This window comes from Micropterus dolomieu, linkage group LG12, assembly GCF_021292245.1.
Source record: "Micropterus dolomieu isolate WLL.071019.BEF.003 ecotype Adirondacks linkage group LG12, ASM2129224v1, whole genome shotgun sequence".
Classification (NCBI taxonomy): Eukaryota; Metazoa; Chordata; class Actinopteri; order Centrarchiformes; family Centrarchidae; genus Micropterus; species Micropterus dolomieu.
Window position 1 is genome coordinate 29,210,242 of NC_060161.1, and position 18,260 is coordinate 29,228,501.

Sequence of the window (18,260 nt, forward strand, 5' to 3'; positions counted from 1 at the left end):
TGTGTGTGTGTGTGTGTGTGTGTGTGTGTGTGTGTGTGTGTGCACCCTCCCATACCCCCTCTTCATCTTGGTGAAATCCACAGCCACCAGTCTGTAGGACATGGCCTTCTCATTCAGGTAACGGCTGTATCGCCTGATGAAGGTTGACATGTCGTAACCTGAGAGAGAAAACAAGAGAGAGGAAATATACGGAGTTTGTTGTGTTGTCCTATAAACTGTCTATATGTTTTTATATTATACTGTATATGTACACTGCATCAGATGCATTTTAATCAAGTAATCAATCCCACTGAATTACCCATTTTAACTTATAAATACTTTGTTTTTTGCTTAAAACATTCTAGTGCTCTGTGTGACGTGCTTTACAAACCAAAAATGCTCTGAATTGTTTTTCCACACTGCTTTTGGGGGAATGAGAGTTTGGTGCTTTACCTTGCAGAGCTCCCTTGTCCAGGAAGTTGTTCAGGTTAAACAGGGTGTTTCTGGAGGCCAGGTACTGGGTGAAACGCTGAGATAAGAGAGACAGAAAACACAAGTTAATGCAGGGTTTGAGAGAGCTTTATCCAACAATAAATATGAAATTTAAACAAACCAAATTTACTTTGTTAATATCACATTTTTGGATTGTAGGTTTAATTTCCACGCTAGTGGGAAAAATCTGGCTGCTTGTGAATGAGGGATAATTTCCTCTCCAACAACAACCAAAAAGATTCACCCCAAGTTAGGAACTAAGGAGGCTATTAACATCCAGCAGCAACAGTAGAGAAGATATTTTTAGATAAGTTTATGACAAAAAAAAAAAAATATGTTGGACCTTCTTGGACAAATGTAATTTTGACCAGATGATGGGACTAAACGTGAGTTTTAGTAGCATCTAGTGGGCAGGGTTGCCAATTGCAACAAATGGCTCACTGTGCATTCGCTTGTTCCTTGGACAAAGTAAGTACTTCATAATAAATGTATTAAATCTAATGGAAATTGTAAATTCAACAGTTCCACACAACTTGAATGCATCATCAGTCACCAGTCACTGCTCACCCCCCTCTATCCAAGTGTACAGGAGAAGCTACGGTGGTCGACACGCTCTGTCAGCGCTTGTGCTAAATAATACGTGGTCCTCCATTTCACTTCTCTTCTTACTTCTAATAAACCAGACGACTACTAGAACCACTACTTCTCCCTTCTTCTTCATACGGTTTTAATGTAGGCTGAAAATGGCTAAAAATGCCATGAACCCTTCAGCAAAAGCCATCTCCTCCCTCTTATTCTAAAGATTATTTAGATAAGTAAAAAGATAAAGGGGATCTACTGAAACACATGCACACCGGCTGACAGATGGTAAAACCTTGTACTCATTAGCCAACAACTAATAACGAAGAATGATATGATTCATCACTGCCATGAAGTGAAGTCTCTATTAAAATGCAGCACGCAGCTATCTCTGCTATGACTCAAATACTTAATCTGTCAAGATGTTGAAAAGCACTGTGATGATTAAATACTCATTTTATGTTCTTAGAAATGGTCTTTTCTTGTCGCTTGTTGCCCTTTTCCTTCCTGCAGAGGGGTCAGAGGTCGGCTACAGAACACCAACCCCAGAACTGGCGGGGACGCAGTTCCCTGCTCTAAAACACCAGCAGGAAGGAGGGTTTAACCTCGTCTCCCTACTGCTACCCCTGCTGCTTTAGATGGTTTAGCCTCATCTCCTCGGGCTGTTTAAAAATCTGCTGTTTTTTCCCCAGTCATTTATTAGGACTTCTTTTGAGTAGCTCACACAGAACTGGAGAGGGAGGACAAATGGCAAGAGGAAGCAGTCAGAAAAAAAAATTAATTAACCTTTGGGAAGCAGCAGCAGATTAGCAGCACAATATAATACATTATGTAACAAACTCCTTGAAAATGTTAATGAGATCAAATCTAAAGCTAAAACTTGGTCACCAGAAAGTGATGAATCATGTCATTCCTGTCATTTACAGACTTCCTGACGTTAGATAAAAACTCACAACCAGAAGACATAAAAAAAGGTAAAAATAAACATACAAAATACAAATTACCAATACATTTTAAATATAAAAGTGCATTCAAAAATTCAAAGTAGAAGTAATTGAACAACAGTTTCTAATAGCAATCATTATTGTTTTTACAGTCTACTTTTCTACGTATCCAATGACTGTGCATGTGCACATTTTCATTCCATAAGATAACTACACGATATTTAAGAAAAAACTGACCACAGGATGTTTTATACGAAGGAAGATGGAAGATATTTAGTCTGTCTTGTTGCATAACCATGTTAACAAAATAATATTTAAAGCTACATAGTAAATTTTCTTATCATCTGACTTTAAAAACAAATGTACAGGTGTATAGTCAACGCATTAATTAAAAAAACAAAGAGGTTCCTTTGGTATAATGGCTTTGGGAAAAGTTGCTAATCTAATAAGCCGTTTCTGTAGCAGCAGTATTTTGTACTGCTGTGTAACAGAACAGAAACTTGGTCCTTTGTTACTTTTCCTTCCCTCTCAACACTAGTTACTGATTAGTTTTGACACATCTGATGTTACTAAGCAGGTGCTGGAAGCTCTTCACTTCCCATTTTCCAGGGAAGGGTCTGCTCTTTTTCCACAACCACCTTTCTTCACACTTCAGTCTCACACATGGAGACGCCCTGCACAACCTCTGTCTTTTACTGTTGGCCACTTAACGGCTCCTGTAACTTTTTTTTTTTTTTAAAAAGAGATTTTTTCCTTGCTTGAGAGAGTGTTGATGTTGAGAGGAGAGGTGACAGCTGCACACTGATTCAGTTGACAGTGCCTTACTAATCTTTTTTAAGTCACATCTAGGGTTAGCGATGACTTGAAAATCACATTGAATCTCATGATCAAGCCAGAAAAATCTGAGTTGGAGAAAGTGATAAGTAACCCCACAGGTGTGTGAAAACAAAATAAGCTGAGAAGGTAAAGGGTGGTCACATCAAATATTGATTCGATTTAGTATTTTCTTCTGTTCATTTACTATGCATTTTGTTAATTGATAGATATAATCTCTTAAAATCTCTATTTTTGAAAGCATTCTTACTTTACAGCCAGGGCTGGAAATTAACACCCGCCAAGCACCAAATGCGGGTAGATTTTCCGTTTGGCAGCAAAATGTTGGAAGGCTAGCCGCCACATTGGTGGATGAACGTATTTGGTACGATATCGCTATATAAAAGCTTTTTGACAGTAGCTAACAGCGGATCCGTTGTTTTTGTTTATGTTCATTTCAGGTTTCTTGTGGTAAGGTATAATAAACGTACAAAATATAAATTACCAATACAGTGTTGTGTTTAATTGGCATAGATGTGCAAGGGCGTTAGGGGAGTGGAGACAGGAGCTGTCGAGTTGTGCTTTGAGTGTTTTTAGCATTTAGCTAGCTAGCTACCACCGTAATAATGTGCATACTTGACAACCCTCCCGTTTTCCTCGGGTTTCTCCCGTATTTTACCGTTCTCTCCCAGTGTCCTCCCATTAAAATATTTCCCCGTAATTTTCCCGTTTATTTATACCCGCTGTTTACTACGTTCCCCTCCGTTAAAGCCAGTGGCAGCATGTAGAACAGCTCAGTAACAGTGAAGGGAAGTCAACAGGAAGGAACAGAACATAAAAAAAAATTTAATTAATGAGAAGGTTTAAGTTGAATGATTAATAAGCATCTTGTAAGCTTACCTTATTATCTCAATTAAAAGTACTGAAACAATTGTTTACGTGACATAAAAAGGTAAGTTATTATTTTGGCCGGTAAAAAATATGTTTGGCCGGTGGATTTTTTCATCTATCAGTCCCATTGGCAGGTGAGCCAAAAGGTTAATTTCCACCCATGTTTACAGCACTGTTTCACACCTGCCTAAACCTTTTGCACAGTACTGTACATCCTTTGAATTATAGTACTTCAAAACTTCAAACCATGGGCTAAGTAGAAGAACTGTATTGTGAACAGATCGTGGAAATAGTCCAACTACATTCAACTGTTTAAGCACCTAGAAAACATGTACACAAGTGTAAGACAGTGCTAAATCAACCTTGAGCTCACACTACTAAACTATAAAGTGAAATGGTTCTGTAACGTCACTCTTTGTGCTTCGTCTTGTTGTTTGATATTAGTCAAGTGTTGTCATGCCATGTCTTCTTCTGAAAGATGGTATTTTCAAAGTTGGGATGGAGGTTATGAAACAAGTTAGCTTGCCTTATTAGTCAAAAGATGAAACACTTTTATCCACTATTTTACTTACCGAATTGTAGTTGTAGTGTCTATTGATTATCTATAAAGATTTTGCTCATAGGTAAATCAGATTTTACAGCTGTTTTACATGATCAAGATGTAAGAAGCTAACAGTAGCTTTAAAGCTGGGGTAGGCATTGTTGCAGAACTAGCAAGAGACAGCTAGATATTTTTATAGCCCTGTGACAGCCACTGAAAACGGATTTTTTCATTTTTGCGTCAGAACATTTTATTTATTGATTGCTGTGGAGATGTAAAGGGAATTTCAACAGATAGTAGTAGATGCATTTTTAAATTCTAATTGCTTTGTCTTTTTACTTCTTATTACTAACTTTCTTTTTATTGCTTTTATTATTTTTACTTGTATTATATTGACCTGTTTTTTTTCCTTGTTGTTTTTATCTCATTTTAATTTTTACCTTGCCTTTGTTTGGTTTTCTGTTGTTATATTGCCTTCTGAAAAGTTATTACTCAGATTTGTTGTGTTTTTCCCTTCATTTTAAAAAGAGTATTGAGCGGTCTGAATTGTGTTGCTAATTGTGCTTCTCAATTACCGGCTATCATTTGCAGTAACATTTCTAGAAATATTGTTGCCAAGTTAAAATGTTGGGTAGATGAGAGTACTGAACTCGGGACTCCTAAAACCTTGAGACTTAACCTGGACTCTGTCCCTAAAGACTAGACATGAGCTTGCATTTGGTCCCTTGTGAACATCTTGCACTTCCACACTACACTGAATAACAGTATAACAGTGCAGAGGAATAAGTCTCGACCATCATCCATAGTTTTGGGAACTCAGGCCTGAGGCTTCCCAAAAGCATCTTAACATTAAGGCTGCTCTGTCCAACAGACTTAAAATGATCCGAGATTTGCCAGTTTGCCAAGTCCCGATATGGCAGAGAACCAGCCCTCACTGGCTGGTTGGAGCATCAAATTATGTGTGTGTATGTATTTCTGAGCAAGAATATGCTTGCGGGCATGTGTGTTGGATTCAGCTGCACTGACACGTTTCCCAGGGCTCTGGGACTGTTTAAAAAGGCATAAAGAATTTGATTTTGTTCTTATCCTTTTGTGTGTGTATGCTCATGCTGTGGGGACAAAACGTTGTTCACATGTGGGGATTTAGCTCCCATTTGTGGACAGAAATGTTTCCCCAAAAAGGTTAACCATTGATTTTAGGTTTAAGATTTTTTACTATTAAGACATTTTTAGAGTTACAACTAAGTCAAGGTTGAGATAAGGGTTGGGGTGCACGCAGCAGTTATGCTAAAGGTGAGAGTAAGCTTCTGGGGAAGTAAAAGGAAGTAAGCCTGCAACTTTAACAACGATGGAAACACAGCAAGTCTGGACTTCATTGTTTCATCCCTGAAAAAGTCCAACATATTTGTGCTTTTATAAATACTAGATTGTTGTCAATAAACCTAATGAAATCCAAAAACTGACTGATAATGAAAATTGTCAATCTACTTATATTTTTTGTCTTAATTGTTCAGTCTATAAAAATCAGATAAATGCTGATCACAAGTTCCAGCATGGTCGCTCCGTGGCAAATATAACGTAAATGATCGTAGAGTTCAGTGGTAGCGGTAACCGAGTAGCCGTTCTCCTGTGCAGTAAACACTGCCATCGAGTTCCACCAGTTAGAGACGTCACGGTTACTCTTTAGGATTGTGGGAAGCATAGCACTTCTCCATGACATCATGAATAAAACATGTTTGTTTTAGAACAAGGTTGATATACAGACTTGTGGCTTCTACAGGAGCATATCCCATTGCATTACAACCTCATAGCTCGTGGTAAGTTTGCGGTTAAGACATTAATAATCTAAGTCTATGATTCAGAATATGAATGGTATTTTCATTTTCGGTACTCACTGATGAACTTTAAAACTTTGGTGATCCCCTGTGAAATTTTTATTTGTCCATTGGCCTCAGCTGAACTTTATGCTGCTAAACATGAGTGTGTTAGCATTGTCATTGTGAGCCTGTTAGCATGCTGACATTAGCATTAATGCTGTGTTCTATCTACCTCGGAAGTCAGAGAAAAAGATTAAAATGTACTGATATACACACTGAAACCATTTTCAACAAGTTTTATATAGAAAACTACAAATACAAATGCCATTTTGTTTGCATAAAAAAATAAAACAGCAAATACCTTTTGTAAACAAATGAAAATCATCCAAGTGTGCATTATCAAGTTTTTATATTATATAGGTAATACAATGTGCAGTGGACGAATAGACTCTGCCGACACACGACGCACACAGCAACAGAACAACGTGTAGCGTTTTTACAAGAGCAGCAACACTGAGAGCTTCAGTTTACAAGCTGTTAGCAAGTCAGACAGACAAACCAAAGCTAAAAGTTAACTCACCCTGCGTTAACTGTAAGGTTCTTCAATCAAGTTTCCCTCAGCGCTCTCATTAAAACTAAAATACCACCGGACTTCAGAGTGACAGAAAAATCTCCACAGCGTTGTCTTCCGCCGTGTTGTCATTGACCCAAACAAACCCACGTTGCATTCTGCGCCTGCTTCTGAGAGACGCTGGACAGTGTTTGCCGTGAGATTATAATAGCGCGGTTAACTGTACCCGGTTATCATGGTAATTAAAATGTGTACGGTAATAATAACCGTCGGGAATTTTACCATGGTTTACCGTTAAACCGCTAATCTTTCATCCCTACACAGCAGCTGGACAGCACTTTTGTACGAACATTTCAATGAGTCACAAGTACACAAAAGTGCTAATAAACTGTAAACTACAGCTTTAGCTCCGAGCACCACTATGCGTAAATATGGTTTCACAGAGCTGCTAGCATGGCTGTAGACTCTTAGTCTTGTTGCTTGATAAATGACAATCGATTAGGGGGGACTCCAAACTGTTTCAGGGGAGGCTCAATGAATGGAAGTGAAAAAATTATATTAGTTATTACATAAGCTATCAGAAGGAGATCACATGGAGTAGCCTTAATGTGTGTGATTTAGTTAGAGAGAGGGTTTAGAGATACAATAGTTTGGGGGAATTGTGCATGTTTTCCCAGAGAATTTCTCAGAAAGTAAAACATGCCTTAGGACAGACCTATTTCATGTATGTGGTTTAGTTTCAAGTTATGTCAAACAGCAATATTAGGCTACCTTGGCTCAATTGTGTCTATGGGGTCAAATAACAATCATGATCCCGTTGGCATTCAGGAACTGAGCGAAACTAACCAAGTAAAGGGGTGAGGTGAGGCCCACAGTCTCAGACTTTGATAACCCCAGTCAACCAACCTATTGATTTACTATTTCAGCTCTGAATGTAAGTGGGTACAATGTCCTCTGAAGTACAGGTGTTCCTAACAACATGGTGTAGTAAGAGATGAGATACTGTCTTGACACATCTTGACTATGGGTTAAAGTTTTTGGGCCAAATTTGTTTACAGATAAAGTTTAATGTGACGACTTTGCATTCTGAAATTAAGATAAGACAGAGAAACTTAGACAAGATGGTCACAGATGAAGAGAGGAAAAGAGGGAGAGACAGCAAGAGAAAGAGCTAATAAACTTCTTAAGCTCCTCGTCTCAGCCTCTTGTGTGCCGACTGCTTTCTTTGTCATCAAAAGTCGGTCTGACGAGAGCCTGCGTTTCTCCCTCAGCCTCAGATACAAAGGCAAAGGCAGAGGGAACCCACACAAAGCGCATGGATATAGTTAAAAAGGAGAACATCTATAAAGGGGCAGAAACACTTGGCGCAGAGAGACAGAGAGGGAGACTAAGAAACCTGCTGAGCCCCAGATTATTCAGCATAGATGGTTCCAAGAAAAAGATGCTGTTTTGAGAGGAGATTCGGGTTTTAGTGCAGATGTGTAAGAATAGAGAGGAGTGATAGGACGTGAGAATGAGAAGGTGTACAGAGATAGAGAACGGGGGAGAGGGGGGAGGCGGAGAAACAGGTTGGCTCAGCTTGTCAAATAATTCATGTTAGCATATCGGAGAACAACCTCATGTATTATTGATACATTTAGATCCTGGCTACTGCCTGCCTCTCTCAACAGTGAAATATAGCTATACATAGAGCTACCAGCACCCATCCTCTGGCTTCTTACTCCCTCCCTCCCCTTCTCCACAACTCTCCTTCCTCCACTTTCTCACAAAAGTGCACAAGTTGGTGGTTTCCGTAGTAACCGAACACCATGGCCTCAGCACTGACCTGAAGTGGTTTTCTTTTTTCTTTTTCTTTTTTTTTTGAATCGTGTTGTCAGGTTATGTAGAGGAGAAGCCAAGGCTGGAGCTCTACGGACTGTTGCAGAATTTTGACGATAAATTGCAGCAGGGTGAAGATCTGAGTCGTGGTTGATATGTTTAAAACCTAAAACCTGATATGTGAGATTATGTTATGTATATTACATTGTGGCTTATTTTTTCTGCTTTCTTCTTTCCCCAATCACACAGGAAGACTAAAATAGGGTTAAGACACAGTATCTCACAAACGTGAGTACAGCCCTCACATTTTTGTAAATATTTGATTATAGTTTTTCATGTGACAACACTGAAGAAATGACACTACAATGTAAAGTAGTGAGTGTACAGCTTGTATAACAGTGTAAAGTTGGTGTCCCCTCAAAATAACACATCGCACAGTCATTAATGTCGAAACCGCTGGCAACAAAAGTGAGTACACCCCTAAGTGAAAATGTCCAAATTGGGCCCAATTAGCCATTTTTCCCTCCCCGGTGTCATGTGACTCAGTGTTACAAGGTCTCAGGTGTGAAGGGGAGCAGGTGTGTTATATTTTGTGTTATCGCTCTCACACTCCCTTATACTGGTCACTGGAAGTTAAAAATGGCACCTCATGGCAAAGAACTCTCTGAGAATCTGATAAAAAGAATGGTTGCTCTACATAAAGATGGCCTCGTCTATAAGAAGATTGCCAAGACCCTGAAACTGAGCTGTAGCACGGTGGGGAAGACCATACAGCGGTTCAACAGGACAAGTTCCACTCTGAACAGGCCTCGTCATGGTCGACCAAGGAAGTGCACATGCTCAGCGTCATATCCAGAAGCCGTCTTTGGAAAAATAGATGTATGAGTGCTGCCAGCATTGCTGCAGAAGTTGAAGGGGTGAGGGGTCAACCTGTCAGTGCTCAGACCATATGCCGCACACTGCATCAAATTGGTCCGCATGGATGTCGTCCCAGAAGAAAGCCTCTTCAAAGGGTGATGCACAAGAAAGCCCGTAAACAGTTTGCTGAAGACAAGCAGACTAGGGACATGGATTAATGGAACCATGTCCTGTGGTCTGATGAGACCAAGATAAACGAGTGTTTCCCATACGCTCATTTAATTGTGGCGGCCTGCCAAAGACTGATTGTCTTTTTTTTTTTTTTTTTTTTTTTTTTACTGGGCATATTTAAAATCGTATTTGATTGCAGAGCGCCGTACCGCATTTGCGCAGCACATCCTGTCGCTTGTCCCTCTCTCGCTCTGTCTCTCTCTCCCTAATGAACACAGCTGCAAACACTGTACTTGTCTAGGTTTACTTGTCTGAACTTATTTGGTTCAGATGGTGTCACATGTGTGGCAGCAACCAGGTGAGGAGTACAAAGACAAGTGTGTCTTGCCTACAGTCAAACATGGTGCTGGGAGTATCCTGGGTCTGGGGCTGCATGAGTGCTGCCGGCACTGGGGAGCTACAGTTCACTGAGGGAAGCATGATCACCAACATGTACTGCGACATACTGAAGCAGAGCATGATCCCCTCCCTTCGGAGACTGGGCCACAAGGCAGGATTGCAAAATGATAACGACCCCAAAGACACCTCCAAGACGACCACTGCCTTGCTAAAGAAGCTTAGGTTAAAGGTGATGGACTGGCCAAGCATGTCTCCAGACCTAAACCCTATTGAGCATCTGTGGGGCATCCTCAAACGGAAGGTGGAGGAGCGCAAGGTCTTTAACATCCACCAGCGCCATGACGTCGTCATGTAGGAGTGGAAGAGGACTCCAGTGGCAACCTGTGAAGCTCTGGTGAACTCCATGACCAAGAGGGTTAAGTGCTGGGAAAAAAATTGTGGCCACACAAAATATTGACAGTTTGGGCCCAATTTGGACATTTTCACTTAGGGGTGTACTCATTTTTTTACCAGCAGTTTAGACATTAATGGCTGTGTGATGTGTTATTTTGAGGGGACAGCAAATTTACACTAGCTGTACACTCACTACTTTACATTGTAGCAAAGTGTAATTTCTTCAGTGTTGTTACATGAAAGGAAATAATCAAATATTTACAAAAATGTGAGGGGCGTACTCACTTTTGTGAGATACTGTAGATATTGTGGTCACCTCTGTCCATATACTTTTAGTCTGGGGCTCTTTTTAATTCAAGCTACTGTATGTAGGCACTTTAGTTCCAATTGTTCAGCTGAAAAATGCAATGGGCTGCATTGGTAGGGGCATGTTGCTTCAGATACAGGTGAGATGATAAAATAAAATCAAGGATACCGGAGTTCGGAGGCTTATCAGACGCTGCGGCACTGCACAGCAGTTTATTATAATATTATGATGAAGGACACTGCTGCTCTGGACTGTTGTTTCCATGGTGAAAAATTAAGCCGGATTCAACTTTTCTGCCTGACAACTTGTTTTGTTTCACCTGGATCCCTTTGCATGATTGTTCAGGCAACAACATGCTTTGTTCACGTGTCCACATATTTCTGGATTTCTTATACATCAGTGAATGTATTTCTGATGTGTTTCTGATCTGTTTTAATTACAGCATGGCCAGTTAAAGGCACTGGGGCTGGTGGCCGATTGGTTGGTTGAACCTCTGGTTGAATTTGTGATGTGAGTAAACCTTAGGTTGGTATGAGATTTTCCGAAAGGCCAAACTCGAAGATGGGGTAATAAACCTGCTGTCATAGTGAGAGATGAGACACCATAATAGTTTAAATATGGTGCACATTTTTGGTCAGTCTCTCCTCAAAGTCATTTACGCCGTTGCACTCATTTGACATTAGGAAAAGTGCTAAAAATTCTTGTGTAAAGAAGGAAAAGAGCTTGAGAGAGAGAAGTTCAAATCCTGCTTACATTCTCAAATGACAGCTTGAAGTGGGTGTGCTAAATTAAAGTTGCCCAATTAGTCCAGACACAATCCTAACTTTTCTTATATTTTTCTACCCAAAGGAAGTAATTAATGGCAACTCAAGGCTGAAAACCAAACTGCATCCTAAACAGACATACATAATCTTATCATAGAAAGCTGTACTGGTTTCATATCTTTTCCATCTCTCCTCCCTTTAGTATGAAGAGAAAAAAAAAGAGAAATCACAGACCAGCCTAGTTGGTAAACATGAGTGCGCAGCTTACGGACGTCACATAACATGATATCTGGGAAGTTGAAACAGCTACCGCTCGGCCCTCTTTGGACTTGCCAACGTGTACACAAAGCCAATGAACAACCGTGTCTTGTACCAGCAGTAAAATGATTGATCCTGGTAGAGAAAGTCTCTATTTGCTTTCACAGAGACAACACGCATTAAACTGCAGGGAGGAGGCAGCACAGGCCTTCTATTTAAAGAGCTCACCATACCTTGATATATCACAACATATGCTAACTAATCTTTACAGGGAATAAAGAAGAGTCAGTTTGGCCTAGTTATCTCCAAACGGAAGTCCACATGGGAATTTATTTCTGGCTGTTGTGTTCAATATAACTTTCTCTCGAACACACACATGCACAAAATTGTCAGAACTGACTGCGGAGCGAGTTCTGCTGAAAAGGTGATGACTCACACAAGAAGAATGAGTCGTGATCGGGCTGTGCTGAATGAAAGGAGCTCTTATGCAAGCAGAGAAACACACAGACAGTCCCACACAAGCAAGGAAACAGACATGTGGATAGATACAGACATGTGCGCACACACAAACGACACACGCAAAAAACTGCTTTCCAAAAGCCTAAATCCTGCCTGGGATTCTCCCCTCCTTCCTTTTCCTCCTCCCCCCCCTCCTCCTCCTCCTCGTCCTCCTCCCTCCTACGTAGTATTCCTCCTCCTCCTCTTATGCAATCAACCATTTAACGCCTGAATCCAATCTAACTGTGAAAGAAACAGAGTCACAAAGAGATGCTGGGTGGGTGCTGAGAATGATAGGATTAAAGAAATATGTCGACACTGAAACGTTTGAGTATATATCCGGCTTCTGCAATACCTTAGTGTGTGAGTGTGTCTGTGCCTACAAGGTGACAAGGCTAATAGTGTGTGGGCTCCCACTCTAAGGGGAGCGGTTGTGTCGTGCTGGTGGATGAGTGCGTCTGCGAGGTCAATGATGAAACCAAGCAGCTTGAATCATCATTTAAAACACTAACGTGTATCGCGCACATACAAACACACACACGGAGTGGGTAATTATTACGTTCTCCTACAACGCAATGGTCTTAATGCTGACCGAAACAAAATGTCGGGACCCTCTAGTACATCATCCAGCACTAAAAATAAGAGCGTTAGAAAATATCGGGTTCTTTGATATAAAGTCAAAAGCTTCAGGTTTGTATTCATAAAAACTTTAGAATTTAAGTAAAAGAACATATTATCAACAAACATTTCATTGTTTTGCTGCTGAAGCTAAAGACTGCGCCCTGTAGAAATATGATAAAACATTCAGCATTTTATATCAGTTTCAACTTGTGAGCCTGTGAAGCGTTGAAGCGTTCTGCATTTGTTAAATGGTTAATGGACTGCACTTACTGAGGGCTTTTATCCAAAGCGTCGTACAATTTACTTAACAGTGAGGAGCAACTGGGGTTCAGTCTTTCTAAAAGGACACTTTGACATGCAGACAAGAGGAGCATAGAATTGAACCGGCAACCCTACGATTAGTTGATGACCCACTGTGCCCGCCTCTGACGCCTTCTTCGCCGTAACACTAGCAAAAATACTTCTGGAATTAGCTGCTTCTCCTACTTCACTGCTCTCTAAATCACTTGTGTCTATAATTATCAAAATGTTGTGATGTTATAAGTTTGACGGCCTCATACCTCAACCTATTGGAAACATTCCTAAATAATGAGTTTCACCTTATGTACAAACACTCATGTGTTTGACGTGATAAAGCCTGTAGGTATATATCGCAGCACAAAAGTGTACAGGTTCTTCTATGTTGTATATTCACAAAAACACATCAAACAAGTCAACTTTATTTTGGTGAAAATCTGAAGACGCCACTTAACCATTATACAACAAATACTTTATTGATAAAGATACATAAACTAGTGAGGAGTCACATCTGCAGTCATTTTATTACCTTTTTTTATTACCAGATCACTTTTAATGCGAGATCAAATGCAGTGAAACAGTTAAGTGTAATGTTTTAAGTGCCGTCGTATCGAGGGGTGGCCCAGAAGAGCTAATCACAGTACTACTAATTAAACCTGGCACTTGAAGAGAGACTAGTGGAAGAAGTAAAACGGCATCTCACAGGAAGCATCTTTAAGAGGAAGTGTGCAACTGGTGCACCAACATTAGAACATTACCCCATAAGAGAGGTTGTATTCAGTTTGGTGCACTACATGACCTGATGCTTTCAGGGGTGGGAAACGTGGGCTTTTTGCAATTTCATGGAACATTAAGAGCTACACTATAGTTTGCCCTCTAACCATTGCCAGACATTGTCCTCCCACAAATGTACAGAAAGGTATGAGGACGCATTTTGAATTTCATGAAAGATGTGACCACACTTAGCTTCACAACAAATGTGAATCAGATATCAGCACTATCCTACTGGATTCATTTAAGTTTATTTTTACAAAGGGTGGTGCAAGAGAGAAAAATGGCTAAAATGTGTGCTAAATAAATAAAATAAAATAAAATAAATGCAATGAGCAGGACAGAGCTGCCAATGTTACCCTAAACTCGGATAGCAATCATCAGTAAAGAAGTTAATCAATGATGTGCTCCTTGTCCTTGAAAGAAACGCTTGGTTCCTACTAGTGCTGTGCGACAAAACGATATCGCTTGACGATAAAAAAACATCTGTCGTTAAAAAGTATGCTCCATCGTTTATTTTGTTGTGTCGCAAATTCCCAAACTTTCCGCGAGGGGACTAAATTTACCGTAGCCTGTTCCTCCTCACTCGCCAGTGTTGCAGGGAAGAATAAACAAACGTGGACAGTGGAGTTAAAGTCCTTATAAGCAAGTCATGCCACTCAGCAGCCATCTTGGCAACGCCTCCGAACAGCTATTTCGGACTAACAAGACCAGGGACATAAAAACTACATGAATAGAATAAAAATCGCTTAAGAAGTTTGATGACTTCGCCCCAAAATAAGGTTTAAAAAGCACTCCCCGGTTATATTTCTACTACGCATGCGTCACTACCACCACGCATGCGCATTCGAAGTAATTCGCACCCTTACATCAGTGTTTCCCGCTTTGGCTGTTAAAATATGAAACAGACGATTAGCTTTCTTGTGGGAGGGGCAGGGATAACTGCCATCTTTGCAGTTACGGGCTTTCCCCATAGAGTTGTATTGAGGATGTCATTGAGTGGCGTGTTTCCTCTATAAAACTCTATGGTGGCATTTACTCAGAAATGGGTAATTCTAAGCAGGAGGACTCGGACCATGCAAGCAAAAAGTTAACACCAAAGAGGGAAGTCTATTGTACGGACAAGCCGCACAACATTATTCCAGCAGTTCCAGCCATGGTGTGTCAGTCAGGTAACGTGTAATTACTTGCCCACAGACATTCAGCTAACTTTCTACTTCACCAAGACATGATGTTGTTGTGAGACGTCCACCATTGTGTCCCTGAGCAAGACACTTCACCCCTAGTTGCTCCAGAGGCGTGCGACCTCTGACATGTATAGCAATTGTAAGTCACTTTGGATAAAAGCGTGAGCTAAATGAATAAATGTAAATGATGTTAGCTATAGTAGCGGGAGAGTTGTATCGCTGTCTGGAGCTGCTGTATTGCTCTGGGACCGACTCGTCCTCTCATGTTTACTTTAAATGTAGCGACACTTTGCTAAAACCACAACCTGGCTTACATTAGTTACATTACCTGCTGTGTCGTTACACACTCTGCATATCATGGTATTTGTCATGGTATTGGATTTCTCCAGAATCATTATGATGCAGAGAAATATGAGTTACTGTGGGAACTTCCAACAGTAACTAATGATATTTCATTGAATTTACAAAAAAAAAAATTCTGCATCTGGATATGCATTGTTATTGGGATATGAAATGACCTATAATGGGATATGAGATTTTAGTCATATGACACAGCTCTAGTTCCTACTGTTGGTAGTAAGCTAGTTAACCAAACATCCATCTTAACTATTGCTCTTGCATTTTTGACTTTGTAAAGTCGAAAAAATAAACCACTCTGGATAAGTGCGGAGTCGTTCTTACTACAGCGCCATGCACACCACTTCAAAATGTGGAGAAATCCAAAGCTTGACAGGCCTGCCATGCCTAGTTATGGCTGCTAAGCTATGATTGGACAATCTATGTTCTAAGGAGGGGTTTAATTACAACTTGGATCAGTAATGTGGCAGTGGATGCCCCAGATCAATAACCTGAATCAGTACAGAAGACAAAAAAAGTAAAAATGCATGCAGACATCTCTGACTGGGAGAATATCTATTGAGCTAGTTGTAGGCTGCAAGTTTCTGGATGGCTGAGCCCGGTAGGACGGCCAAACCATAGGGCCACACACACACACACACAGGGCCAAACACACACACACACACACACACAGCTTTCATCTATTGATCGCACAGATGCAGCCAATTTACTTGAGTTGGGAAAACTTGTTTATCTGCCTGAAGGAGCATAAGGAAGTGTGCGGAGTGTGTGTCAACTCGTCGTGGGTCACCCTGGAGTTTTTACTTTTTTCCAGATAGGAAGTTTGGATATCAGAGATAAGCAGGAGTCCGTCTGGAACACGCAGACACGCTTTGGATGCACTGCAATCTGCCTCTACACTAATCATCAGCTGACAGGAAGCATGTGTGTGAGGACTTTCTGTGTGTGTGTGTGTGTGTGCATCCAATCACTTCAGATTATCTCAAGTGACCCCTATTAAGAGTCAGGGTGACCTCAAACACACATACACGCAAATAACATCCTCCCTGTCCCTGCTCCCTCTGACAAAGTGCTCGAGTCAGCAGATTTTCACACCCCTCTCTTTTTCCTTAACTCCTTTCCTATCTGCCTGCTTTCTCTTGCCCGCTTAAATGTCTTTCATAATCTCCCGCACACCCCATGCTCGCTTAAACCCCTGCTTCTGTCTACGTCCTCGCTCTCCCGGAGGAGGCGAAGGAGGTGAGGTGATGAGAGTGCTTCAGTGACGTCACCGAAACAAATGGGCCGTTTGCTATCTGGGACACCGGTGGTGGCGCCGAGGTGAGTAGGGAGGCCGTAAAAAAACAACACCACACAAACGTTGTCGTCTCACACACACACCTTGCTGTTCTCTCCCTCCCTCCCTCCCTCGCTCTTCGATCTTTATCTCACACACACACACACAGAGAAGGAAAGTGCCGTGTCCTGCTAGCATCAGCACTTTCACCGCTGTCCTCGCCAGACCGTCCCCGTCTCCTCTCATGTCCTTAATGACTCTCACACTCTGTCTACTCTCTGCCCAGCTCTGTCTCTGTCTCTGCTCCTTCCTTCGTCCTACCACATTCCTCTCACTGTTCTTATGCACTCCATCCTATGCCTGTATTCAGTTTTGATGTACAGAGTCCCAGCTCTCTTATCCTGGTTCCTGAGCACTTAGGTGCAATCAATCAGACTGTAATTTTCCCTGCTGACACTTACAACTATCTTGTCCCGAGGAGGAAAGGATGACGGGTAGTATTTCTGAGGACTTGACGTCCTTGAAAGCAAGCTCCCAAAAAAAGGGTTTCACAGCGCCGTGTTATACTGTACCTTGTGGTCTGACAAATCTGTGTGCTGTGACATTCCTCGAAGTCACAGCACACTGAGGAAAAACTGAAAACTACGAGGGCTATTAAAAAGGCCATTCATCATAACAACAAATACAAATATTTAAGCGAGACAGGTTAGGGTTGCAAGGGGCTTTGATTTTCTGCTGTGTTAAATTAGCAAAAGCAATTATTCTTTAGAATAAAGAATTCTTTGGAACAAAACCAAATCTGAGTGGAGAAAGTGTTACCTAATATTGATCGTTCAACACTTTAAAAAAAACACAGCTAGAACTCTTTAACAAATACAAGTTCAGGACAAAACAGCAGAATCACTTTCTAATACAAAAGCTGTGCGGTCCACGCAGATTGGTTGTTCTGAGGCACATTCACCTTTATGGTCATTTTTATTAGCTATGCCAGCAGTATGGCTCTAGGGATGGCTAGGTATGGCTCTCAGTAACAGCCTGTCGGTAGGTCAGTCAACCAATCTGGTCCAGACTGAAATATGTCAACAACTATTAGATGGATTGCCATGCTATTAGATTAGTGTATAAACACGCATGGTCCCCAGAGGATGAGGCCTAGTGTATTTGGTGCAATTTTGCCATGACATTTAGTAGAGACATTCATGCTCCCCTCAGCTCAGGATGAATTACAATAACTTTGGTGACCGCTTTACTTTCATCAATACGCTGGTTTAAGACCAAACACCTGCAAAACTACTGCCATGCCCATTAGCCTCAGCTGTACTTTCTGTTTACTACTAATTAGCAATTGTTAGCACGCTAACAAACTAAGCTAAGATGGTGAACATGCATAAACATGCATGGCTGTAGTTGTTGAAGCTGTCGTTTGCAGAGTTGTAGTACAAAATCTTGTCCAGTGTCTTTCTGTCTCGGTTGGGGAAGTCTGCTTTTGACAGCTGTTTCTATTTGGCAAATGTCACCATGATAGTTGAAAGTTTCAGCCACTGAGAATCTGGCTTATGAGTAACTGTAATTTAATCCTCCCTGGATACATACAAAACATCTGCATGAAATCCTTTTGTTTACAAGTTATTGATTTTATTGCTTGTTTGCACGTTCAC

General features: G+C 41.0%; 1 protein-coding gene across 1 annotated transcript in view; it reads right to left on the reverse strand.

Moving 5' to 3' along the window:
* Nucleotides 1-18,260, reverse strand: part of si:ch211-200p22.4 (phosphatidylinositol-binding clathrin assembly protein) — an 80,475-nt gene that overhangs the window by 38,804 nt on the left and 23,411 nt on the right. Inside the window, exons 3-4 of the mRNA XM_046064110.1 lie at nucleotides 433-508; nucleotides 56-158 (exon numbers count right to left, since the gene is read on the reverse strand). Coding sequence (XP_045920066.1) covers nucleotides 56-158; nucleotides 433-508 — 179 coding nt within the window. The remainder of the gene's footprint in view (nucleotides 1-55; nucleotides 159-432; nucleotides 509-18,260) is intronic.